We start from the raw sequence: 27,074 nt of genomic DNA on the forward strand, positions 1-27,074 counted from the left end.
CCTTTAGACCAGAACAGCAAGAGCAGAATAAATATTATCCAGGCCTTCTTCAAGGTGTAAATAGTAAGTACGGAAAACAGCTACTATGTCTCGTCTTATTTTCCTATGCAAATTTAGTCATCCCAAAGCCTTAGGACATCAGTCTGCACAGCCGCCTTCTGTAGGGTAATGTAAAAAAAAAAAAAATCTTAAGGCCTCAAATCTCATCAGTCGGCCATATTTCATCTCTTTCTACTTCTCAGACTGCCCTGCACAGAAATCGGTTATTTATTTGTCAATTTATGTTGGTACAGTGGATTTAATCCCCAATGCATTCCCTGGGCTTGTCTACCTCACATTGTTTGTAGTTCCAAAAATTAAAAGCTCAAGAAATTACCAGAACAAATACCCAGGGAATTGGGGTTTGTGCCTTGGTGTTTTGGTGTACAATGTAGCACACCTCATTTTAGCTGTAAGTACGTCATAGCAATTTCTTTTAAACATTTCTTACCCTTGTACCTTTCATGTATAGCATGAATGTTAAAAGACAGTGAAGTAAAACAAAGCTTTTCACTGCATATTTTTTCTGCCCCCTCCATCCCCCGGGGAGAGGCTGGAAGAACAAAAAAAACATTTGACTGCTATTAGTCGTACTGGTGAACATACTCCTAGGAGGTGTTCAACTATTACGGTGAAGAGCACAGTATGAAACAGCAGTGCCACGATACTGTGCTTGCCATAAAATACAGGATAACACTCTTAACTCAAAAGGTGCAGCCCTCAATGTCTAGCCAAGAACTGTCGTCAAGCGTGGATGCTCACTGACTCACATGGAAGACACATCTACAGTTCTCACAGAGGAAAGGTAGGGTGTAGAGGAGGACGAAGGGTAAAGCTTATCCTTACTTACCCCTCCAGTGAAGGAACCTCTCTAAATTTAAAGACTGGAAGTGTATTAACCTGCACAGGACCTCTTTCTATATTATGAGATCCTCACTTTCACAATGTCCAGTTGCTGCTGAAGCCCATTGTCAGGGATCAGATACTGATACGTGCAGGATGTGAAGACAGGCTGGCATAAATGTAGTACCTTGGCTTGAATCTGTCAGGCCTTAATGTGCCCTCACACTTGGTATCAGGATAAGTCAGTCCTGCGTGATACATATCAAAAGTCAGGAAAGACAAATGCTTCACACCTGAATCTCCACTCCATTATCCTGGGGGTTGTGCCATTAAGCATCTTTTGGAGGCAACAGGACATGCTGATATGAACTAAGTGGAAAAGAATGGAAAAACAAGGATACTTCACCTCAACTGACAGTAGCGTCAACTCTCAATTATCCAAGGCAATACTGGCAATGAGAGAAGACAACTTGTGCAAACCAAAGAAAAAACATCTATCATTCAAACTATGAAAATTAGGCTTTAAGAGCAGTGGAGTACATTGACTTTTGAAGAATTTGTAAACATGTTTCCTCAGAGATGAGGCAGTCTTAAGAAGTACGGTGCACAGCAGCCAGATGTGAACACTATATTCCAAGAATGGGTGGTGTAATAATCCTGAAGGTATCTCAGGATGGAGAGTTACTGTAAAACACCCAATCAATCCACCCACAGTTAACTGGGAGGTTATTATATTGCAGAACTACCTCATAATTATTACTAATAATGTGATAAGTGATGATAAGTTTTAGCTCTGTTTCTTTGCTCAAAAAGGTATTTTCATCACTGCATTGTATGACATGCAGTTGTGGATACCAAATGGTATCCAGGAACAACTGTTTGCTTAATTCCTTGGTTGTTGGTGTAAGTGTCTTGATCGAGGCCTAATCTTGCCTATTCCTGTGCCTGTGTAGAAATGATTCAAGGGAAGAGCAATGTGTGTGTGTATATATATACACACAATATATATATACACAATATATATATACTATATATATACACATGTTGCTCTTCCCTTGAATGACTGTCAGCTTTGACAATGTGTATATATATACATACACACATTGTCAAGGCTGACAGTTGTTCACAAAGTATTCTCTTTGGGTGAATTTGACCCTACTTATTTTTAGGAGAGATTGTCACGACTTAATTGAATTTGGTCCTTAGTTATTACTGCCTGAGGTATGGTATTCTCAGATGTCACAGGCCTGGAACTATCTCAGGAGAATCCGAAGTCATATGTAGGTTCCTTACTGACACTGGATCATTATCAGGCAGGCGCACAAACACAGTTTTAGGGACTACTGTCTGTCCGTAAGTAGGGACACTGTCTTCCTTGATCATGGTTCCTACTTTTAAACTGAGAACAAATAAGTAATACACTGGATAAAATGAAATTACTCTTCCACTTTAGGGTTTTTTTTTCCATTAATTTTATGATATATTTTGAGAATTGCAAAAGGTGCTGCAAAACTCATTTATAATAATTAAAATGGATATGATGCATAAGCATATTAGTTTTGGATCACAATAAATATATGATACAAGCAAAAGCTGACAGAAAATAATTTTCAATCTATAAATCATCACAGTATGAGACTTATTTCTGACTAATTCTTCAGTAATCTCTTACCTTATCATCTTTCAGTCCCCCCCCTTAGATAGTTTCCTCTGGAACACACACCTCTTTCCTTTTCTCACGAGTAGTTCAATCTACACCCCAGAAGACATAAAGATACATCTTGCTACACAAAACATTTGCTGAGTAAATCTTGCCTAAACTTTATGTTTATGAATTATAACTGTAATTAGCCCTACATGAGAGAGGGATTGTTGCTGTAATAAAAGATTCCTTAATTACGGACACATATAAGCCCAGGCATAAAGAAGCCAAGGCTTATTATTCAGCATGTAGACACTTTCCTTGTACTATTGCCATCAGCTCAACCACAGCAGATTATTTTTTTATCTGATGATGCAGCAATCAACCCAGAACTGTCACGACAGCAAAACACACCTTATGTACACTTGGATAATAGAAGTCAGAGCTGAGCAATGAATACGCAATAGAAATGGTTAGATGGATAATTTGAAGCCTCGGGCAAGAAGATTAAATTGGAGAACAGCAAAAAGAATTGCAGAGAAAATCCATTAATAATAGGCCCAGGCCAACACCCAATAGAAAATCCTAACTGGTTTTTTGTCTGATATTTCTTCCCTACAAGAATTGTAGGAATCTGAACTACTTAGGATACTGGCAGTGCTAAATCTGTGAGCATATCTAAAGCACACTAGAATTGCTTCACTGGAGCATCATTCCATGAGTATAAATTACAGTAGCATTTCAAATCTATTTGCATATGATTTACCACAGTATCTACTGCATCTGTGCATTATGGTGATTCAACAAAATTCATAAACAAACTAGATATGCTCTCCTAAGATAACCACACAGTGCACTTCAGTTAATAAACACCAAAATCCACTACTTAAAAGTACTTACACCGATTATGAAATCGATTACATTTCAGGATGACAGCCTCTCTTTCACAATAGATTTCAATGCACAGTAAATTAGAAGGGTTTCGCAGTTGTACGTTCAGAAAGTACTTCAAACTTTCAAGGATAATGGACAACACAGTGATGTATTGTGCCAAATACATTTTCTGAGAATGTAAGGCTTTTTTAAGTCATTGATATATTGACATCAATGTCTGGATGTATTACAGTGAATTTTAAATACTACAGTAGCCCTTATGTACTAATAGTCTAGAAGAGAAGGAGGGAGAAGGAAGAGTCAAAGCTATGTTGCCAAATGCAACTGAGGTGATAGCTGCAAATTCTACGAAATAAAGTAATCTTTTTGTTGCACCTAAAAGCAATGACTACTGCAAAGGTGCTCTATTCTACAGTTAAGGTCTCTTAAGGTAATTTTACCTCAAATAATAAATGATAAAAAGAATGACTATAGAAAAGGAAGTATGGAAATGAGTATACACCCACTGTTGCACAAGTGAATAAGGATGAATACTAAAAAAATGTTTTTTCATCACCCTTATAAGGCTGAGTCATCCTACACGTTACTTGTATTAAAGATAGCTGATAAGTCATTTTCAGGCAGCACTGAAAACCTAAAACCAGCTCTGCTTCATGTATATTATCTTGAAAGATAAGGATCTTTAGTTTACAAACTCTTCAGTGCCCAAAGTCTATAACCAGCTAAGAGCTAAACATCTAGTTTAAGCTTAGGTGCATCATCTAAGTACCTCTGGCAAAAGGGATAACCCCTCTTGCCTCCCTCCCAGCACATAATTCATCTTGTCTTAAGACGGGTGTAATGAATCACCACCTTATGCTACCTGTAGTGGATCTCCACTATCTAGATCTGCACTTGTGTAATACCCAGCACAGATTTTAACTCATAATCAACAGTATTGCAGGTGTCCTTCCCTTTGAGACCAGGGTTGAAGGGTTTGGTTTCCTCAGCCTGTGCTGCCCAAGGCATGCTTGAAGGCATGCTTCAGCTAGGCAGAGCAAAGGTCAACGCCCCTGTTTCTCTCCTCTTCTACAATTCCTTCCACGTAGTTTGTGTAACTAGCAGCTCAGCTGCCTAATCCTAAAAAGATTCATTCACAATCCTTGAACCAGCCACCAATGGTTCATTCTGCTCGCCAGTAGAAGGCTAGAGACTGTTTCATGTGGGACTTTTAACTACATCCCTTCCACAGCCATGTTCTTTCTCTCCACCTCAACACGTGTCCCATAAATGACAACTGACGTTCAGCTCTCACGCCAAGCTATAGCGTCAGCATCTCACACGCTTGTGGCTCAGGGCTGCAGCTTCTCCCTGTCTGTGGATGCTTTGCCTCATGGATCCAGGAAAGACACCGTGGAGACAAGTGGTGCTCAGAGCTGAGCCTCTGGTTAGGACTCTCCTCTCAGAGGGGACTGCCTGCAAAGCAGCTGCCTCATACTTCCCTGTCAAGTGACCATGTGGAGGCTTCAGACTTCAGGTAATTCAAGATCCTGTATTATTACTGTAGGCAATAATAATAAGTAGAAGCAATAAAAACACATGAAGTGACTAAGCAAATGCTCCCAATGACCATCTATGGTAAGGAAAATTATAAAGCAATAATGCACAATCGTTACTATCCTGTTATTTATCAGAGCCCACCAATTTCCTATGTTTTGTACAAGGAAACTGGTCGTAAATACTCTGTCAAATGACAGTGATCTGAGGTCACCGGGAAAGTGGATTTATTATCTGCAATAAATTATCTTTATCTTCCAAAAATAAATGTAGTAAAAATGTGAATGATGTATACTCACTGGAAGGTTTGCTTTTACAATGAATCCCCTGCAAACAGAAACAAAAATATTATAAAAGCTGAGGTAACAATAAAAAATAAATATTGCTTAATCATTGTACACAAATATAAATATATCTTAAACAAGTAAACATATTCACAGTTCACAACAGAAATCACCTTCAAGACAAAAAAAAAAGATTTTCAAATACAGTGAAAATGCACATCACTATTGCATATGACAGCCTGATACATATGGGGACACAAGATCAGCATTATCCTTATTTTCATGTATTTCTACTGAGGTGTAATTGTTATAACAAGTGTAACAGTTCCATCAAATACAGACATCATTTTCTCAGGTACTGCCATTAATACTGACCAAGAGCTTATTTATTGTTTTGTCAAACTTTACAATAGACTGCTTCGTGGCCAAAGAAACCAAGTGATTTTTTAGTGAAAGAGCACTGTTGAATATTACATGATTTTTAGAAGATCACACTAGGCCAATGGAAGGAATTGTTCCAGTAACTGCAAATGAAGTGTAGAGATAAGACTTGCCTTTTTTTTTTTTTTTTATGAGAACTATCTGGCTCAGAATCCTGAAAATGAAATTACTCAGGCACAGTACTTACCATGTTCAACTGGGAAAGTGTTTTTGTAAGTGGCAAAGTGAACCTGACACTAAGGTTTTAACAAATTTCTAGCTGTCTTTCAGACAGGCTACATCCATTTTCCCAGTAAAATAAACACTTAACCACACACTAAAATTCCATAGAGGACAAAAATAACAAATCTTATTCTGAGTAATATGCATGACATTCTAAAGAAAGGCTATTACTTAGCCAGCAAATACTGTTTTCTGCTGTTCTAGCATGCAAGTTTCTGACATAGCAGTATTCCTTTGTATACGGCATATATGTTTCCTTCTGCTTTCCTTTAAAATCAGTGTCTCATTCACAGAGACACTTTTGTCCCACCCACAAAAGGAGCAGGCACCACCCTCTGCTCTCAATCAGACATTTTAGGATCTTGTCAATAAGCCAACAATCTGCTAGTCACAGAGCCAGCAAAAGTTTCTCAGTGGACATTGGAAGTTTTCAAGTTGTAGACACACACAGAGGCTGCAGCCCGGGTAAGCATTAGCACATCATAAAATAACTATTGCTTGGTCTTCCATGAAGCTTTCGTCCACAGGTAATTCTGTTGTCCTCATAAACACAGCTGTAGAGCAAAATCATATTATTGCTGCAGGTGAGAAATGACAGAAGTGTGTTTTCTGTCCTGCATTGATGCTTTTAAGTTTTTGGTTAGATAAGCTTGTTTTAAAAGAAGACCTTTAGAAAACCAGTCACCAGTATCTAACCTGTCTTAGTTCTCATTCCTTTGTCCTTTTGGCACTTTCACTTTTAATAATCATTTCTAGAGGTAAGTTGCCATCTTTTACAATTGGCAGTTTGTCACTGTGACTCATAAAAGTGCAGATGCCTAAAAGGTGGTATTTTAAACCACTTTTTATAGTAAGACAGAGATGGTCATATACTTTCACAGACTGAAGATTATAAAAATTACTTGTGACATTGTTAAAGATATTACTTTGGCTGCTTCTACGCAATACTACATCGACACTCAAAGAAGGAAATCCAAAGGAAATCAAACTTCTTTACGTAACTGTTCTATAACTGGGTACTTCTATTTCAATTCATAAATTCGTCAAATCCCCCTGAAGGACTGAAAAATTTAACCGATGTGACCTCATTTCTGTTGCAAAGTGTTCATGGAAATATTTCTCATTTATGAATTATTTCTGCCCCCCACCCCCAAAAAAAGCTTCACTGGTTGTTTGCTGGTTCTCCCAATGCAGATTCATCAATACAAAGACGACGACTATGGCTTTCTGAATAATTCAGAGCAACACTAAATCAATAAAAGTGGAACATGCCAGCTCATATAAAACTCCACTGGAATTTTAACTGCCATTTCGAAGCCCTAATTTTGAATTATGTCTAATCAAACCCTGCAGGAGTATGCAGAAGGACAATTTGAATTCAGCCTCTTTACTTGAGGTTCTCCATGGCCTTAGGGAGTGGAATAGACAAATACACAAAATGACTGCAAAAACTTGAGGGAGTGAGTTAGGGAGCTAGCTTTCTTGGTGAGAAAACCTAACTGTTGGATCAACTAATTGCTGAGCTACTGCTTACTGGAAGAAATTAATCTCTCATGAGGTTGATAATTTAGCAAATTACTTCCGTATTTTTAACTTCCAATTCTGCAGCCAGACTATTGAAAATATTTTGGTTAGGTGGCTTGAGAGAGCTCCCAATTGCCAGTCAAAATTTCTTAGAGCATCATCTTTAAACTAACTGTTCTTTCTGGTTACGATCATGGTGCAAAAAATACAGCTGAAAAAAAATCAAGATCCCATTGAATTAAGCAACAAAAATCTCACAAAACTCGGAGTATTCAGCCTTTTACTTAAAGAATGCCAGTGCTTTGGAGTCCCTGTTATGACACCTGAAAAATGCATATCGTATATAAATAAAGTACCTTAGGTTACAAACATGAAAAAACCCCACCCACTTCTGTGGGGCTGTGCGACAATGCAGAAATCCTCCTATACGTTCTAGTCTATCCTAATTAAATCTTGTTTTTCCACTATTGCTCAGATAAATCCTACTACCTGAGCACCTTCCAGTACCATCTTGTGTTTATTTTCTCATCTTCTCTATGGGAAAAACGAAACACATCCCTCAGTGATTTTCGCTCTGGTAGGGAGATGTTTTGTCATTCTTGGGCACTTGGTTTTGTTCTGGGTGAGGAGTTGTTGGGAAGGTTTACATAAATAATCAAACACTGGCACAAACACTTGCCAGTTACAGCGAGCATTTGGTCACAGCTCAATTCCTTTTTTAAAATAAGTGTTTCTTTTTATTGTACAATACCAAGGGGGGTTGGGGTGGTGTTTTCTTTTATAATCATTTTGCAAAATAGTCAAAAGAGACCATTTGTCTCAAAGAAGAACTCAAATAAATTAACCAAGTTCCTCTCCCACTTTCTATATCTTTTGTTTTCAGGAATTTTCAGTGATGAATGCAATAGAAAAACAAAACATACTAAAACCAGAATGGAAATTTTCTTCCCCTTTCACAAATGCTGTGGGTGTCTTTTATGCAAAAATGAGATCCTGAACATGATAGTACATTTTACTCCTATACAGAGAGCATCTTTGATTTATATCTGCTTTGGCAAAGAGCCTAAGCAAAATATACTTACACAATGCACAAACAGTTAGGGATTTTCCTATTTCTCTAGGGTTTTCCCCGTTTGTGGTATTACTCAACTGTAGCTAGAGGTTATCTGAACAGACACCACCAATGCGCAGCATTCTGAATAGAAGGTGTGGTGCCAAATTTTTAGCTAGCACAGCAACTTCTCCTCAATCTAAGCCAATTGTAATATCACATTGTTTTGTTTAAAGACCGTAGAGAAGAAAGTGAGATCAGCAGAGGAAGACTTGGATTTGGGGGCACAGAGAGTATTATCATGAATTAAAATTGCCAAGGAAAAGAAACAAAGATTAGACCTGCTTGCCACTTCCTTTCATATCCCCAGGCACTGAATCAAGCGTAGAAATGTGGAAATTCTTCCCTGAGTGTTCTGTCATGCAGGAAAGAGCTTGAGGCAAATTTGGTTTCGTGGTCTACCTGTTAGCTCTGTTTATCTCGTTCATAGAAGAGTCCGTGGCAGCTCTTCCACAATTCCAGAAGGAAGAGTAATATGCCTGTAAATGCCTTAAAATGTATTCTTTAATTGGGAACAGGCTGTCAGACACTTAACATTCATTCATTAAGGTGCCTGTATTCAAGTCAGTGAATGCACAGTGAACAGTTTTTCCCCCTTTTGAAAAATCCTCAGTCGCAAAGCTATTACCTACCTTCCTACTTTAGGTTCAACTGTCAGAGAGGGCAGACAAGAAGGAACATGACCATCTTGTGATGTTCCTCTCAAGGGACTGTAGGTAGCATGGGACGGTACGTAGCCTTACAACACAAGCAAAGTGTCTTAATGTGGTGTGGTCTTGTAAGAACTGATACACAAGCTGTAGCCAAAAGGCTGATAAAGATGATGAATCTAATCGTGTTCTTTTTGATTTCCAGAGAGGGGATTCTCTGCACAAATCCATCTTATTCTGCACACAATTAGAATGGATCTCCCAGATCACTCGTTCTAGTTCACTGATAAGCACAGATGCCACATCATCTAATCCCTTTCAAAAAACTAGTGAAGCTTCATTTTAAAATCAGTCAGACTTGCGTGTGTGCACTGCTCCAATATCCAAGGCTATTCCAGAAGCCCTGTTCTCTGACAGCACCAATCTTTTAATTTCTAATGTAAACACAATAATGGTTAGCTTGTATAGACTTTCGATTGTGCACATTACCTTTTCACTTAAATAGATGTTTTCCACCCTGGAATTTACTTTCCATTTATCAGCCAGTAATATACCTTTTCTCAGCTTTTTTTGCCGGACTATAAAAGCCAAGCTCTTTTATTCCTCTGTAATAAACCAGGCTTTCCTTCTTGCCATTACTCTTCTCAGCAGCTATTTCTACTTTAATGCATCTTTCCAAATGGAGTGACCAGAACCATGCACAGTTCTGAAGACAGTTTCCCACTAGCGTTTATTTGGTGCCTTGCAAAGTGGTAATATTCTTTGTCTCAATTGGGAGCACCACAACCATGTCAAATCAGTAGTTATCCTCTAATACAGAAAGGCAGCTACTTACCCCTTTCTGTGTAGGCAACCTACCAGCCTTCTTTTCTCCATCTGCTCAGACCATTCAGTTCATGGAGGGAAGAGCCTACAGATGCTGGGCCATAACAGTCCTAAATGATTTCTCATGGCTTGTAGTAAAAATCCTGACAATGCTAATGTGGTCTCAATCTCTTCCATAAAGAAAAGGGTCTTTGAGCAGTGGACAGCCACAGTCAAAGTGCTGTGGATCTGCACAATTTAAGAACTTTGGATGGAAACAGAGAGGATTCAGAGCTGTATTAGAAGCTCCTCAGACTACCAACAAATGACAGTAATTTCTTTCATAGAGACATTCAGCCCCAGAAAATATCTATGGAGAACTTCACAAACGGAAAGAACTGAGTATGCTTTAGCTTTTTCCAGAGCTATTTTCATAGGGAAAGGAGATAATGGCTTTGCACTTTACGCGTCCTTGAGGCTGGTGGGGATTGGAACCTCACAGGACTTTCCTCATTCTATTCTTGTAAAGGTGTTTATCTTACCAAATGTAAGAAAAGAGAATTCTTTACAGTAAGAGAAGCACAGAGATAATATGATTCCTGTCCCACTAAAAAAAAAAAAAAAAGTCTTAACTATATAAAGGTGAAGTATTTATACAAAAAAGCATGTTATTGGAAATGGGTGAAAAGGAAAAATAATAGGCCTACAGAACACACTTGGCAATTGAATAAAATTGTGGTTATATTTACTGAGAACCAGAGGAATTATTATCAGTAATACACATAATATGAAAATTTAGAACTTTTAAAAAATCAGTTAGTACTGCTCATACAGTGTCCCCAAAAGACCTTTTCTCAAAAGGAGCATCTGTATTTGTTTTGACGTCATGTGTAATTACTTTCATTGCCAAGGTAAAACTATCTTACTGATGATCCTTTTTAATTTTTGGCAAACCACAAGGTTGTTCTTCAACTTTTACTGACAATGTGGTAATCAGATACATGTAAACAGTGTGCAATGGGAAAAGCTAAGCAATCGTAGAAGGAAACATTTAGACTGTTATCCATACAGAAAACAAACAGGCACCTGAACTTATGGCAAAGCATTATTTTGGACTACTTTGAACTACCGCTTCTACAAGACCACCTGGATGTTGCTGGATTTTTTTACAGAATGCTAAAAACAAAACATCTGAGTCATGTCCATGCATTATCCAGCTCCAAGCCTCTCTGTGTGCTGAACAAAAACAATCCCATCACATTAGTGCAGTGCTGAACCTGAGAGGATAAGTACTACTGAGAAGTGGGATATTAAGCTCAGGCTCAGAATGGTGCTAACGGAGTCGCACACTTTTCGGATGAGAGCTGGTTTGTCTCAAACAGAGCAAGGTAAGGTCTCCCTGAGTTAACACCACGTTGATGTGCTCTCAACTAAACAGTGAACTGACAATGAACAAATAGGGAAGAGATTATTTGGTTTATTGAAGATTATTGTACAGTCTTCAGTAAGGTTTCACAGTGGTCTAAAGCATAGCCTTTTACCAATTTTTGTTTCCTGCAACATTTGCCATTTCACATGCACATGCAAATGTATGGACCCTGTCCTTCACAACCTGCTGTTTGTCGCAAAGCCAACACTTCCATTACACTCTAGCAGTAATTCAGTAATGCAGGAACACATGACTAACACAAGACCCTCAGGCCCCTTAGATTTTTATGCTTCTGTTTACCTGCTACTACTCAGGTATAGCAGAGATTTCGGTCTTCAAGTCAGTATGTACTTCCTCCTGCACTGTATTCAATTATAGAATACCAGGATGGAAGCGACCTCAAGGATCATCTGGTCCAACCTTTCTTGGCAAAAGCACTGTCTAGACAAGATGGCCCAGCACCCTGTCCAGCTGAATCTTAAGTGTCGAATGTTGGGGAATCCACCACTTCCCTGGGGAAATTATTCTAATGGCTGATTGTTCTCATGGTGAAAAATGCTCCTCTTGTGTCCAATTGGAATCTCCCCAGGAGTAACTTGTATCCATTAGCCCTGGTCTTTTTCATGTGACCCCTGTAAAAAGGGAGTCCACCTTTTTTGTAGCCACCCTTTAAATACTGGAATATGATGATAAGGTCTCCCCTAAGCCTTCTTTTCTAAAGACTGAACAAACCCAGTTATCTCAGCCTTTCCTGATATGACAGGCTTCCCAGTCCCTTCATCACCTTGGTGGCTGTTCTCTGGACCCTCTCCAGCCTGTTCACATCTTTTGTGTATAGCAGGGACCAAAACTCAACACAGTATTCCAGGCGTGGCCTGACAAGCACTGAGTAAAGTGGGACAATGACTTCTTTACCTGTGCTGGTGATGTCCTTGTTGATGCAACCCAGCATCCTGTTCGCTTTCTTTGCACAGCAGCACCCTGTTCACTCATATTGAGCTTGTTGTTCACCGGGACCCCCAGGTCCCTTTCCACAGAGCTGCTCCCCAGCCAGGTAGATCCCAGCCTGTGTTGCACTCCTGGATTATCAACCGAGCAGGTTACTTTGTCGTAGAAGGCATCAGGTTTGTCAATCATGATTTGCCCTCAGTGAATCCATGCTGGCTTTTCCCAATCATGTGCTTCATTTGACTTGTGATAGCCCCCAGGAGGATTTGGTCCATAACTTTCCCAGGGACTGAAGCAAGACTCGTGCCTATAATTTCCTGGATCCTCATTTAAGTCCTTCTTGTAGATGGGGGTGACATTAGCCTTCTTCCAGTCTTCTGGGACGTCCCTCGATCTCCACGACTTCTTAAAGATTATGGAGAGTGGCCTTGCAACGACATCAGCCAGCTCTCTTAACACCCTCGGGTGGATAATGCATCAATTTGTGGGGGTCAAGCTCCTGTAACAGTTAACATACCAACTCTTCAGTCACTGGCAGTGGGTCTGTGTTTGCATCAACATGGATTTTGGTTCCCAAGACCTGAAGCCCAACAGTGCTGGTAAACACAGAGGTGAAGAAAGTGTTGAGAACCTCTGCCTTTTCAATGTTTTTGGTGACTAATTCACCTCTCCTGTGAATTAGGTGAGCAGGCCAATATTTTCCTTCTCTTTCTGCTTGTTGATGCTTACGTAATGGAGGAACCCTTTCTTGTAGTTTTTAACATCTCTGGCCAATTTCAATTTGAGCTGAGCTTTTGCTTTTCTAACTGCATGTCTCCATGCCCTGGCAGTGTCCTTGTAGATCTCAATGAGTATTCTTCCACTTTTCCATCTCTGGTACACTTCTTTTTTTGTTTTGAGCAGACTCAGAAGCTCGCAATTAAGCCAAGGGGGTCTCTTGCTCTGCCTAATTCCCTTACCTTTAAAGGGGATGAACTGCTTTTGTGCTTCCAGGAGAGCGATCTTGAAAAACTCCCAGCACTCGCTAGCTCCTTTATCCTCCATGGAAGCTTCCCATGGAATCCTTCCCAGCTGAGCTCTGAGCGAGCTGAAGTTTGCTTTTCGAACAGCATATGCAGAGAAATCCTGTTCCCATATTTTAACTGGACTGTCCCATATTTTAGCTGGACTGCACGTGGCATATAATGTCTTCTGACCATTACTGTGGCTGCATGGCTGTATCCCTTCTACAGAACAGAACAAGTGAATGAGTTGGCAGCACAATAATTATATTTCTGGGAACTCTTTGCAGTGACATGCATTTATCCTATAAGTGAATGTCCAGTCAAAACAATATTGCTTTGAGGCTCACAACTGGGAAGAATATTCTGCCCTTGTATTTTTTTTAAGTGATTTGTATGTAAAAATAATGCTGTGATACAAAAAGGACCTACACAGAAACCACTTGCTTTTAAATTTATTGGACCAAAGGGAGCTATGACAGTCTGAAATAAAAGCTGCCTGTTCTATTGTATGCTTCAACTCCAGGACCAGAAGCAGAATTTGCTTGAAGCAACAGTATGCTCTAGCTTCTTTTTTTTAGAAATGAAAACCAAAAAAAATAAAATAAAACAAAAAAATGTCAATCATTTTGATGTCATGTTTCCTAAAATATTAATACAAGTTGTTAACAAAACAGAATTGCATACAATACACAAAGTAAAATTAAAATGCACTTTGAATGCCATACCCTCAGCTGGTGTAAATCAGCACCATCCCATACATAGAGTGTCAAAAATTTCAGACCACTCAGCTACTTGAAAGGACAACTAATCTACCAAATCAGCACTTCTAGTCTAACAATGAGACAGGGACATTCAAGTACAGCATTAATGGTTATTTCAGTGAATGATTGGAGATTTCATACGGTGGATGATAAAATGGAATCAAAGACATTTAGGGTGGAAGGAATCTCTGGAGGTCACCAAGTCCAGCCTCCTGCTAGAAGCAGGACTGTCATCAACACCACACCAAGTCAGCCATTACTTTGGCCATTTCTTGAAAAACTGGAGGACTTAGATTCCACAAACTCCCCAATCATGGGTATCCCATGCTTTGAGGTTAGGATGGTATAATGAACTCAGCAGCATAGAAGAGGCTACAAGAAAAACTTAGTCAAGATCCCTCAGTAGCACTGGCAGCACTGAGACTCACAGCTTCAGAGGTGACTGGAACCAGTGGGCCATGACATTGCCACAGAAAAGGAAAAAGATTTAAAAAAGCAAGAATTGAAGTGAAAATTATGAGAAGAGACCCTCCTGGATAGAATTGCTCCTCCTGCTCTTCCTGAAGGCAGTAGTTATTTCTTTTGGAAATACGTATTTTTCTTCTGGCTTCAAGATCTTTTTCTGTTCCAGTTACTATCTTCTCATACATCCCAACACTATTGCTCAGCAAAAGAGGGAATATATTGCAGGCCTGGCTTCCAGTGCTTTGGCATACACAGTGAAGCCCTCACCATTTTGATCTAGGCAACTACTCATTTTGCTTATGTTTAGAGTCAGTCCCAAGAGCAGAACAGTGCTCTGCTGTACACTGTGACCTTTACAAATGATAGAATCATAGAATCCAAAAGGACCTTTAAGATCATCGAGTGCAACCATTAACCTAACACTCCCAAGTCTACCACTAAACCCTAAGTCTACCACCTAAACCCTAAGCACCACATCTACACATTTTTTAAATACCTCCAGGGATGGTGATTCAACTACTTCCCCGGGCAGCCTGTTCCAATGTTTGATAACCCATTCTGATGAAGAAATTTTTTCTAATATTTAAGCTAAACCTCCCCTGGCGCAACTTGACGCCATTTTCTCTTGTCCTATTACTCGTTACTTGGGAGAAGAGACCAACACCCACCTTGCTACAACCTCCTTTCAGGTGGCTGTAGAGAGCAATAAGGTCTCCCCTCAGCCTCCTTTTCTCCAGGCTAAACAACCCCATTGTCCTCAGCTGGTCCTCATAAGACTTGTGCTCTGGACCCTTCACCACCTTTGCTGCTCTTCTTTGGACACACTCCAGCACCTTAATGCCTTTCTTGTAGCAAGGGGCCCAAAAGCAAACACAGTACTTGAGGTGCAACCCCACCAGTGCTGAGTACAGGGGGACAATCACTCCCCTAGTCCTGCTGGCCACACTATTCCTAATACAAGCCAGGATGCTATTGGCCTTCTTAGCCACCTGGGAACACTGATGCCTCATATTCAGCCAGCTGTTGACCAACACCCGCAGGTTTTCTTCTGCCAGGCACCCTCCCAGCCACTGTTCCCCAAGCCTGTAGTGCTGCATGGGGTTGTTGTGACCCAGCTGCAGGACCTGGCACTTGGCCTTGTTGAATCTCATACCATTGGCCTTGGCCCATCGATCCAGCCTGTCCAGATCCCTCTCTAGAGCCATCCCACCCTCAAGCAGATCAACACTGCCGCCCAACTTGGCAGCATCTGAGGGTGCACTCAATCCCTTCATGCAGATCATTGATAAAGATATTAACCAGAACTGGCCCCGAGACTGAGCCCTGGGAAACACTACTTGTGACTGGCCGCCAACTGGATTTAACTCCATTCACAACAACTCTTTGGGCCCATCAGGTCAGCCAATTTTTTACCCAGCAAAGCATATGTCCATCCAAGCCACGAGCAGCCAGTTTCTCCAGGAGAATGCTGTGGGAAATGGTGTCAAAGGCTTTACTAAAGTCCAGGTAGACAACATCTACAGCCTTTCCCTCATCTACTAAGCAGGTCACCTTGTCTTAGAAGGAGATCAGGCTAGTCAAGCAGGACCTGCCCTTCATAAACCCATGCTGACTGGGCCTGATCACCTGGTTGTCCTGTACACACTGCATGATAGCACTCAAGATGATCCATTCCATAACCTTCCCCAGCACTGAGGTCAGACTGACAGGCCTGTAGTTCCCCAAATCCGCCTTCCAGTCCTTCTTGTAGATAAGTGTCACATTTGCTAAACTCCAGTCAACTGGGACTTCCCTGGTTAGCCAGGACTAATGATAAATGATGGAAAGTGTCTTGGTGAGCACTTCTGCCAGCTCCCTGTATTGGGTTTTCAGGCAAGGTTGGTAGTCGGGGGAGGGCTACAGGGGTGGCTTCTGTGAGAAGCTCCTAGAAGGTGCTCCTATGTCCAACAGAGCCAATGCCAGTCAGCTCCAAGACAGGCCCGCCACTGGCCAATCAGCGATGGTGATAGGGCCTCAGTGATAACATATTTAAGAAGCAGGGGGGGGGAAGGTGGGGAGAGCTGCACAGGAACTTGCAGCAGGAGAGAGGAGTGAGAATGTGTGAGAGAGAAAACTCTGCAGACACCCAGGTCAGTGAAAAAGGAGGGGAACGAGGTGCTCCAGGCACCAGAGCAGTGATTCCCCTGCAGCCCATGGTAAAGACCATGGTGAGATAGGTTGTCCTACTGCAGCCCATGGAGGTTAACAATGGAGCAGATATCCACCTGCAGCCTGTGGAGGACTCGATGCTGGAGAAGGTGGATGTGCCCAAAAGAGGCTGTGACCCCGTTCTTCCTCATTGGAGCAGGCTCCTGGCAGGACCTGTGGCCCCATGAAGAGAGGAGCCCACACTGGAGCAGGTTTGCTGGCAGGACTTGTGGCACTGTGGGGAATCCACACTGGAGCAGTCTGTTCCTGAAGGACTGCACCCTGTGGAAAGAACCCACACTGGGGCTGTTTGTGAAGAATTGCAGCCTGTGGGAAGGACTCACATGGCAGAAGTTCATGGAGGACTGTCTCCCATGGGAGGGACCCCATATGGGAGCCAGGGAAGAGTGTGAGGAGTCCTCCCCCCAAGGAGGAAGGAGTGGCAGAGACAACATGTGATGAACTGACCACAACCACCATTCCCTGCCCCTCTGTGCTACTTGCGGGGAGGAGGTAGAGAATTCATGAGCAAAGGTAAGCCCAGGAATAAGGGAGGGGTGGGGGGACGGTGTTTTAAGATTTAGGTTTTATTTCTCATTATCCTACTCTGATTTGATTGGTAAAAAATAAATTAATTTTCCCCAAGTCGAGTCTGGCACCTACCTCTCTAATCTGAAAGCTCCCTGGATGCACGTAGTTTTGTGTCTAGTTCACGACCAGAACAAAGCTGGAATGACATCTAGCTCATGCCAAAGGTCTTTGGGATAGCATACATTCACTTGTGAGACACCCATCTCCCCAGCATAGCAGGTGGCTGGAGACAATTTAATAACAACAGAGGTAAAACTAACAAAGCTCAGGCCTAGCTTCTTTCAAACTGGAAATATTAGAAGAGGAAAGCAGAATATGGGCATGTTCCAGCTTTTATACTCTAGCTTTCAAGACGTTACCTCACAGGACAGCCAGGTTCAACACCCTCCTTAACCCAAAGCAGTTCTAACCCCAAGTTGTCTGTTTGCCGTGCTGCCCAGTAAAATAAGAGGGCTTCCCAGGCCTCCTGTCAAAGCAGTGTTACTGCGTAGAGAGGAAATGAAAGAATGTCTTGTGGAAGGTGGGGGGTTGGAATGAGATCATCTTTAAGGTCCCTTCCAACTCTAACCATTCTATGATTCTATGAATGATGGTCTGAGAGAAGGGCAGGCAAGACGCAGTGTAATTTTTAAACTTGAGTGCTTTCAACATTCAAATTCAAATTCAAAGGCCATTTACATTTTATTTTAAGCAGTCATCAGAAAACAACCCAGAAACAGAAACTTTGGAAAAGTGGCTCTCAGCAGCTACTCTGAAGAGAGAACATCAAACTCTGGCTCATAACCCAGGTGCCTGGGCTCTCAAGAGTGGGGTACAGAGTAACCCCGTGCTTAACTTTTTCCCTTGCCTAACTTGAGGCAGTACCATGCTGAGCATGCTGGTTTCTCATACTGCCCTGACAAGTTACTAATGCTTTCTTATGACCTCCATTTAATCTGTATTTAATAACCTGGAACCATAGGAAAGCAGCAGGGTCACAGAATGGATGAATGTTGCACAGATACTATCCTAAAATGTTGGAAGCAGAGGGGCTTAAAAACAAAAATGAATTTGCTAATCCCAATCCAGCCAGCATGGATCACAAAGTCATACTAAAATTTAAAACAACAAAGAACACTTGGCAATAATTTCTTATAACAGTTTCAAGACTTTTGAGGCCATGTGTCAGGGCTGAGACCCCCTTCAAAATCATGGAGAGAAATTAAGAAGTGCATGTTTCTGGCTTTTGTAGATCCCATAAAAATGGTGTTTCTCTCTCTTCTCCTTAAAGAGAGAAAAATCTCAAACCTAAATAAACTTGGAACCACCCCTGATTATAGCTCATCCTGCTGAGAAATGTTTTTAAATGTTGACTTTGGTTTTATTCTAGCCTTAGCTTGTTATGTTGTTGTGTAAGGATGTAAGGCCATACAAATGATCCCTCAGGCCATGCTAGAATCAGTGGTAGACCAGTCTCGTATGGCAATCCTGAGGCACCACTGCATTCCTTCCTGGTACCACAGTATCAGTTAAGGAACTGCTTCTATTAAAGACTTAATGATAAAAGATGCCTGACTAGTTCTAATTGTGTTACAGAAACACTCTAGCCACAGCAAAATGAGGAAAATCTTCTTAGTACATGTAGGTGAAAAACTTTTTTTGCAGCTGTATACTTGAAAATTTTGGAGATAGAGGATTATTTCCTAACTATTCATATTTGTATGATCCTACACTAGAAATCTTTTACCAGAACCCCTGCATACATGCCTTTCTTCTCATATCAAGACCAACAAAAGCCAAAAATACTTTTCCCTTAAAGAGCTAGCAGTGTGAGTACATGAAAAATTAAAAACCATTCAAAATTTGCCACATAGAAAAGCCCTACTGAAAATATCTATACTGTACCCTCCAGCTGAAACATTTGCAGCTTGAGATAACTGATACAGATGCTACTTATGAATAAATTTGGAAATACTAAGGAAGAATAAATCGTATAAAATACAAAATAAAAAATAATTACTCAAAAAAGTAATTACATAGACTACTTCTCTTTTTATTGTTAACTCATAATTTTGCGGGGGTTTTAGCGAGTAAGAAAAGAAAAAAAGAAAAACTAAACTATGGAAAAATCATAGAGTTTGGCTTTATCTCGTGTATCTTCCCTGTACTGTAGTTGCTAAAGTTAGCACAGTCCAATTAAAGGAGGCAGAGGTCCAAAAGAAGGGCTTCCAAAGAGGCAGGATTCTACCAACTTTACAACAGCAGCATTGTTTCACCTAACTCTCCTCATCACGTTGTTGTCCCTAGAGGCAGCAATAATTCCTGGGCATGGCCTCAGCTTAATAAACCCATCAGCATTCAGTACCTTCATATGTTGCTTCACCCTATGTCTCATATTTAATGATAGTCCTTACTCACTGAAAATCACCTATGCCACACATTCACCTAAAAAGTGTATGTGTTTTTTTCCCCCTAAGAGGAAGAGAAAATAAGCTACAAAGGCAGACTGAATGATAACACAGTTACAACCATGTTCTAAAAATTATTCTATCATAATAAATATAGTATATTGAAAGTGAGAGGAAAAAATTAAAAGAACACATACTACTGACCAAAACTAGGCATGAAGCATGATACTATAATGAGAATTGCAAAAATAGATGTAAAAAATACCCAAACCACAAATGGGGAAAAATTATAATACAAAGATGTTAAAATTTGAAAGGTAATGGAGGAAACTGTCATTGTGGTCATGGAAGGAAGAACAGCAGGTCAGGGAGATGAGGAAGTGGGAAAAAGATCAAGGAAGTTTGCATATGTAGGGATGAAAGGGAAAAACAAATCTGGAGACAGTGCAATGTATTAACTGCAATAAATTCTATTTCCTCAAAGTTTTTCCAAGAAAAGACAATGAATGCACATCTAGTACTGTACAATGTTGTTTATATGATTCATACTTTCTGAAAATATGCAGGCAAGTAGAGGCAACTCCCAGACAATCAGTTTTCCAGAAATGATTGAAATTTACCACACATATTCAAAGCAACTAAGTTGAAACATTTTCTTGCAAGAGAAAAAGCCACAGATCATTTGCAAACTAAAACTAAAACTCTCTTCATTTCTGCATAGATACTTCCTGAATGAGATTGTATGTCTCATACAGTTTTCACGGTGAGTCCCATATTTTGCGTGCTGAAAAGGCAGGATATGCAATACAGTAAGACAGGTCTTTGGCTCTGTTGACTTTTCCAAAGGAATAAGTTAAATATGACTCGAAAGACCATATTTAGATCCCACAGAAGAGAAAATGATGAATGAAAGCAGAGATATTAAGGTTAGAAAAGAACTCAAGATGCCATCTACTCTACATTTTTGCCTTAGGAAGAATGACCTTTATCTGAGACATATCTGAGAGATATTTGCTTAGCATGCGTGGAGATCTCTGTAAGCTCTGCAGGCAATCTATTCCAGCACTCGGCATCATTAGTTACTGTGACTTTCCAGCTTTTTCGTGCCCTCAGAAAATTCTGGCCCAGTGAATTCCTATAATTGTGAAGGCAGGGTCAGGGCTGTGATGTGTCCATATCACATCTGAGTATACATGAATTTAACAGTTATTCCTAGTCAAGTAGTTTGGAGCTGGTCTGGAACTTCCTCAGCAATGCACTGCTGTTTGGGGCGTATTTTCTGTTTTGTGCTTTTAACATGGCAAATAATTTCATGGTTTTCAAAAAACAGCCAATAACTGTTAACAAAATCAGAAAAAAACAAGTTTTACACGGAAAAATATTTTTACTGAGTAGTATCAAAACTACTATAAAAACATCTCTGCCGGAGCTGATATATAAAATCTAGGCATCTCTCGTGAGGATGAGGTAAGGCAATGCGTAGAACTTCAAATGTGGGTTCCTGGTTTGAACAGCCTGGTAACCACAGCATGATGCACAGGAATTCATGGCTCCCAGAAATCAAATGTTTTTCAGTCAGAGATAGGAGGAAACTCCTTTCTTAGGTGCAAATTACCCACCTATCTGGGAGTGAGGCCTAGCTTCTCAATGATGAGCCAAAAAGCCAGGGGAGTATCCAAAGCTATCCTTAGAAAGAAGTCTTTGAAAACCTCTTTTTGGTCCTTCTCATTTTTGATCATCCCTTGTTCTCTCCCATGCACAGGCATTCTGGCAACAGAGGAAGAATGGGACAGTATAAACAAACATGACAAAGTAACAGGTACAGCAGTGCCAGCTCCAGCAAATGTATAAATTAAGCTAATCCTAGACCTTTACTGCAAGAATTCCAGCTACGTCACACCACATGGCCTTGTTAAAGCTATTACCGCTCCTAAAAAATTTGTCCTGACTAGATTTGATCAAATTACAAGTAGCTTTCCAACTGCAAAGCAGTCAGTCAGACAGCAATATTCTGTAGCCATGGAAAGCACCTACTCCCAAATCTCAATATTCACCACTGAACTTTGGGTCCAAATGGAGCTGAACAATATCTTACCTCCCTAAGATGAGGGCTGAGAGAGATTTGTGAGCTAAAATTTGCTGCCAATAATAAAGGTTAGCTACTCCTATCTCCTGCTAAGCTTACTTTAATATAGATCCCTCTTTTTTTCTTTTAGTTATCTACCTCCTGCTATGTGTACTGATTGCACACACTTATGTTGATGTCTCATGGTGGTGAAGCTTCTAGCACTGCCTTGTATTTCAGTTTCAGGACACCTTGTCAAGTCCAATTCCAACATCTGTTAATTTTGTGCCCCCAGCTTTCATGACCGACTGTAGTGCGTCTACTCTTGCTACTCCAGTGGCTTATCTCTTTCCACACCTTGTAACCTTTTTCCAGAGCTCCTGAGGATGGGAGAAGTAAGGAAGAAAAAAAAAAAAAAAAAAGAGCTACCGTTGCTTTTTTTTGCAAGTTCTGAATTGCAGAGCTTTCTCCATCTCCACCTCTCCCAAAAGAAGTGGTGGTAGGTGCTCTAATAATGAGGAACACTGGAGAGTTTTGTAACTCCCTGCCTGTACCTGTCACTGGCTGTTTTCTTCTCAGGGGGTGAGGAAATGGGATGGCAACCAACCAGTGGCATAGAATGCAGCAGGAAACCTGGAAGCTAAGTGTCTCTTGTTATTGCCAAGCTATTTTTGATCCTAAGAGCAAATGTAAAGCACAGTCCAAGACAGAAGTCACCTAAACTTGCTAAACTGCAGCTCTCCTGACTACCGGCAGAGAAGGCAAGCAGGGATATCTAAGCAAATAAGTTAATATCACTCTAATACAGTGACTCAACACAACCGAGCCCCTTAAGTATGACTGATTTGACTGATGAGGACTCAACACTTAATTATAGCATTCAAAGCACTTAATTAAAAAACATCATTAAGACACATCACACAGGAAGGTCAGCAATATTTTGTACTTGTGAAAACTGGAGAAAGGAAATTACTTCAATAGGGCCACACAAGCGAGTCAATGACAGGCAGGGATGCAAAACCCAGGCTATCTATCTAGGGCATGCTCTCATGGATTGTACTGCATCTCAGCAAATATTAGCATCTCCTCCAGTCACCAGGTATATCGATACATAGACAAAAATGTCTGTGGTGAATCATCTTCCCATGTTGGGACTTCACACTGTATCTCTCTCTCTCACTGACTCTGAGGAAGCCAGGTCTCTGATCAGCCTCTTTAGACATTTTCCATGTCTAAAACTAGTTTTTCAAACAAACTTTAGAGAACAACTGAACTATGTCACCTTGATTGTCATGTCCATTTTTTAGAGGCTTGGGATCACTTTTAAAATACAAATTGCTTACTCTAGTAATGAACAAAGAATGCCAATTTATGTCAGCTGAGTTAGTGTCCTAAGGGCCGTATTATATCACTGGTTTTGCAGTGTGTAGTATTCAGCAAGAATGCACTTATCCGTGGCATAAATATCCAGTAAAGAAACACCACATACTTCAACTATGAATAGCACGAACAGGCAGCAGCTATATCAAGAATTTGCTGCCAATAACCTTTATAATTGCAGGGAAATCCCAGATTCAGTTTAGGGTTTCCTTCTTTATCCATGAACTTTGGAAACGTTACTAGATGTAATGGCACACAATACAAATACTATTTCATAGTTTTCTGGAGAGGTTTTTTTTATTTTAAATGTAGTGTTCTTGATCTTTACCAGCTGTTGAGTCAAATTTGGCATAAGCCTGTTTCTTTGTGTACAGCCTGCAAACAATGTGGATTGTAAAATGAGTAGGGCACAAACACAATTTCAATTGCAGGCTGGGATTCCCCTATGCTTTTACAGTGAAACTTGGTTGATAACTGTGTTTGCTATTGGGTGAGGCTTGGAGACCAAGCCCATTGTATTTAACCTTTGAATACCAGAATATCACGTGAGCTTTAAAGCCATGAGATTAAATTAAGGAAGGAGAAATAAATCATAATACATAATAAAAGTCTGGTTGTTCCTTTGCCATCACTCATCCCACAATTGTATATTTTCATGCTGTTCAAATTTTCATGTAACACTTGCATAAACACCCAATGTTCTTTTGTTTTTTTCCTTCCCTGTACTGAACAGAAGTACAGTTTGTGGTACAGTAATGAAACCTGGATATTGCCTTATACAAGGCAATGCAAGTATGTCTTGCTGAATACTCCCGGTAAACTAAGAATGATTCACAAAGTTGTAATAAGATCGAAAATCTAAACAGTTCAGTGTGAAGGGTTTTTAAGTCACATACCTCAAAACAGTTATGTCACTATTTCCGTCTTGAGTACAACCAACGCTTTACTCTAATATGGAGTACCCAAGGTCAAAACTGCTTATAAATATTCAAGGGACATAGCCACCTTAAATAGCAGTCTGCTGGTCAAACTTAAACCTTATAAAACCCACCCAAAACTTTCTGACAATACCCAGAGTTTGAAAAATGCAGAAAAATGCAAATTAATTGCTTTTTATTCCCCTACTGCTTTATGAAGAACCACACAACCTCAGGGTGGTTGACTCTGCAGAAGAGGAATCGGCTATACAAACTTATGGGAAAACACCATAAAGAAAAAAAACAATTTTCTATAATACTCACTTGTAGCAATAGTAGCTACAGAAAACTTCTGATAGTTTTAAAATGAGAATATCCCCTTATCACATTAAGCAAATTGCTAGAAAAACCAGCATTGACACTCTACTTTGTGATCTGATGTGCTACAGGAGAAAGCAGCACACATACATTGCACATAGACAAAGGCAAAGTGTAACCCCTGGTTAGTGCCCCTATAAAGACCATTGAGTTATAAACTATGGAGAGGACAAACTGCTCCCTTTTAAAGTAACTCAAGTAGGAATGGGATTGAGGCCACAAATTGCAGTACATTATGTAGGGAAATTGAAGTTACTTCCAAAGAAAAAGGAAGAAGGAGCTTTGTCTAACAAGCTACTCATAAGACTCTAAAGTTCATGTAGCTAAAATGCTTTGCACTGGATCGAAAATGCTATGCTGGCAGTAATTTTTCCTGTTGAGATCATTATTGTTCCCAGTGAGAAAACATTTTTGTCTTAAAAAGTCATTAATACATTCAAGATTCTACTGAATACAACTAGCAGAAACATTACATAGAGAACATAAACTGAATCCTATCTCTAACATCACAAATGATTGATTGATTCCATTATACTGGAAACAATGTACTTTCCCCATGAATTAAAAAAAAAATACACCTTTGTCAGCTGTCCAGCCTTCAGTATTGGAAAAGTTGTAAGACAAACTCGTGAAGGCAAAAAAAGGGATCCAGTCTACCAAACCTCAGAGTTCTGTCCATATCTTAGGCATCTAGTGAATCAGCCTTCTTAACATACATACCTAAAATATGACAGAGAAAGGTGCCCTTTAAGGTCCCCAGAGGTAAAGCCTATTCCCTAGACTGAATACCACTGAAAAAGGTTGATATTGCTTTTTACATGCTAAGTCTGATAGTCATACACTCTTTAGAGGGATAAATTAGAATGGTAAATCATTTCTACTTTAAACTTTCATTCAAGCAGGCTAAGGAGCATTAAGCATTTAAAATACATGTGTTTGCATTCATAAACATAAGTACATAAAAATTCTTGAAAAGTGCTCAGGTACCTCTAGAGATTAATCTCTTATGAATATATTTTATTGTTCTAAAAACATTATCTAAGTGGATACAGACTACAGAATTTGAATGTCAGAGTATTAAACAACTTTAAATATAGAGGATGGTTTTTTCCCTCAATCAAGTATTTTATAAGCATCTTTATTCATTATATTTTCTAGGACACACATATAAAATATAGAATAAATTGCTGTAACATGCTGTAACATCTGGGCAGTACCACCACATTTAGACAACCTTTAGTATGTCTCATTGCCTGTCCTAAACACTGAAATCTTCAAGCAGAAGTCTGTCCCGACAGCCAAATTCTTTCATGCCATCAACTCCACTTCTCTGTAGCAAGTACATAGTTATCATCCTCTATTGAGACTGAAAGTCAGATGCCCTATTATTTTGTCCTTTCTTAAATTTATCTTTCAATTTACTCTAGTCTTAGAATTTCAGAATGCCAACAGAAGCAGAGTATCTCCATACTGCCCCTTTGTGGGGATATTTGCAAACATGCAAAATTCAAAGCTGTTAAAGAGATGGTATAGTTCACACTCCACTTTTATGGACATACATATGTCATTAAATTTAATGCTGCAGTTACATTCATCCCACAAAATGAAAAACAGGTTTTGCTCTTTCTCAAGCTTAATTCATTTATTCACAGGGAAGCCAGTGTTTTGTATATTCCTAACATAATTAGCAATTTCTGAAACCTCCCGTACCTCCCTCCCTCATCTCTTTGCACCACTGCTCTTGTAAAAACTGACTCTCCAAAGCAATGAATATGAACTAAATATTTTTTTTTTCAAATACAAAAGACAGATTTAAAAAAGTACTAACAACAGCAGTTGGAAATAGTGTGAGATGCACTTACTTACTCCCTCCTTAACAGTCATCTTTGCCATTTGTACACTTAATTCAGAATGACAGGAATATAAAGTCAATGTTCAGGACAGATGAAATATTTTTCTATTTTTGCTTTCTTGCTTTTCTCACAATTATTTTGGCAGCATACAACTACTATATTAACAGACAGCAAATAGGAACAAGCAAGAGATTACCTGAGAACATGAAAGTCCACATTCTTCAATCCTGGGAATAATCTGACAATCAGAATTCCAAAAAAGAATTATTAGAAGAATCTGAACATGAATACTTATCATCCTAAATTGGAAAAAAAAAAAAGCAAAACCTCAGAAGAAACCTTCTACTCTGACAATTCTCCCTCTCATGCCAAAACTTTAATATGAATTTTAGTCCCTCCCACAGCACCTCTGAGCTCCTCCCTCTAAAACTTTCCAAAGACAGAAAATTGCTAGTTGTGGGAAATAGAAAGCATGTTCAACTCAATTCTTATGTTCCATAGTGAAAAATGGGAAATGTGAATTTCTGACAATCACAGTAAAAGCCTCTTCCTTCTGGATTTCATCATGACAGCATTTGATCAGATTTAGCAAATTTCTTTCCTGTAAATTCTATGTATAAATGGGAATTTTGTTTCTGGAGTGATGTAGAAGGCAAGTTCACTGGAATCCAAATGCATTCTTATGTCTATTTATTTTCCTGGTTTTCTATTACATTGAA

At 39.8% G+C, this 27,074-nt stretch overlaps 1 protein-coding gene across 1 annotated transcript in view; it reads right to left on the reverse strand.

The window, feature by feature from the left end:
• The window catches only part of IL17REL (interleukin 17 receptor E-like), a 49,654-nt gene extending 23,001 nt beyond the window's left edge, over positions 1–26,653 (reverse strand). The window contains exons 1-2 of the mRNA XM_009883648.1: positions 26,552–26,653; positions 5,254–5,281 (exon numbers count right to left, since the gene is read on the reverse strand). Coding sequence (XP_009881950.1) covers positions 5,254–5,281; positions 26,552–26,653 — 130 coding nt within the window. The remainder of the gene's footprint in view (positions 1–5,253; positions 5,282–26,551) is intronic.
• Between the last annotated feature and the right edge of the window lie 421 nt (positions 26,654–27,074).

Source organism: Charadrius vociferus, unplaced genomic scaffold (assembly GCF_000708025.1).
Source record: "Charadrius vociferus isolate BGI_N301 unplaced genomic scaffold, ASM70802v2 scaffold43, whole genome shotgun sequence".
Taxonomy (NCBI): Eukaryota; Metazoa; Chordata; class Aves; order Charadriiformes; family Charadriidae; genus Charadrius; species Charadrius vociferus.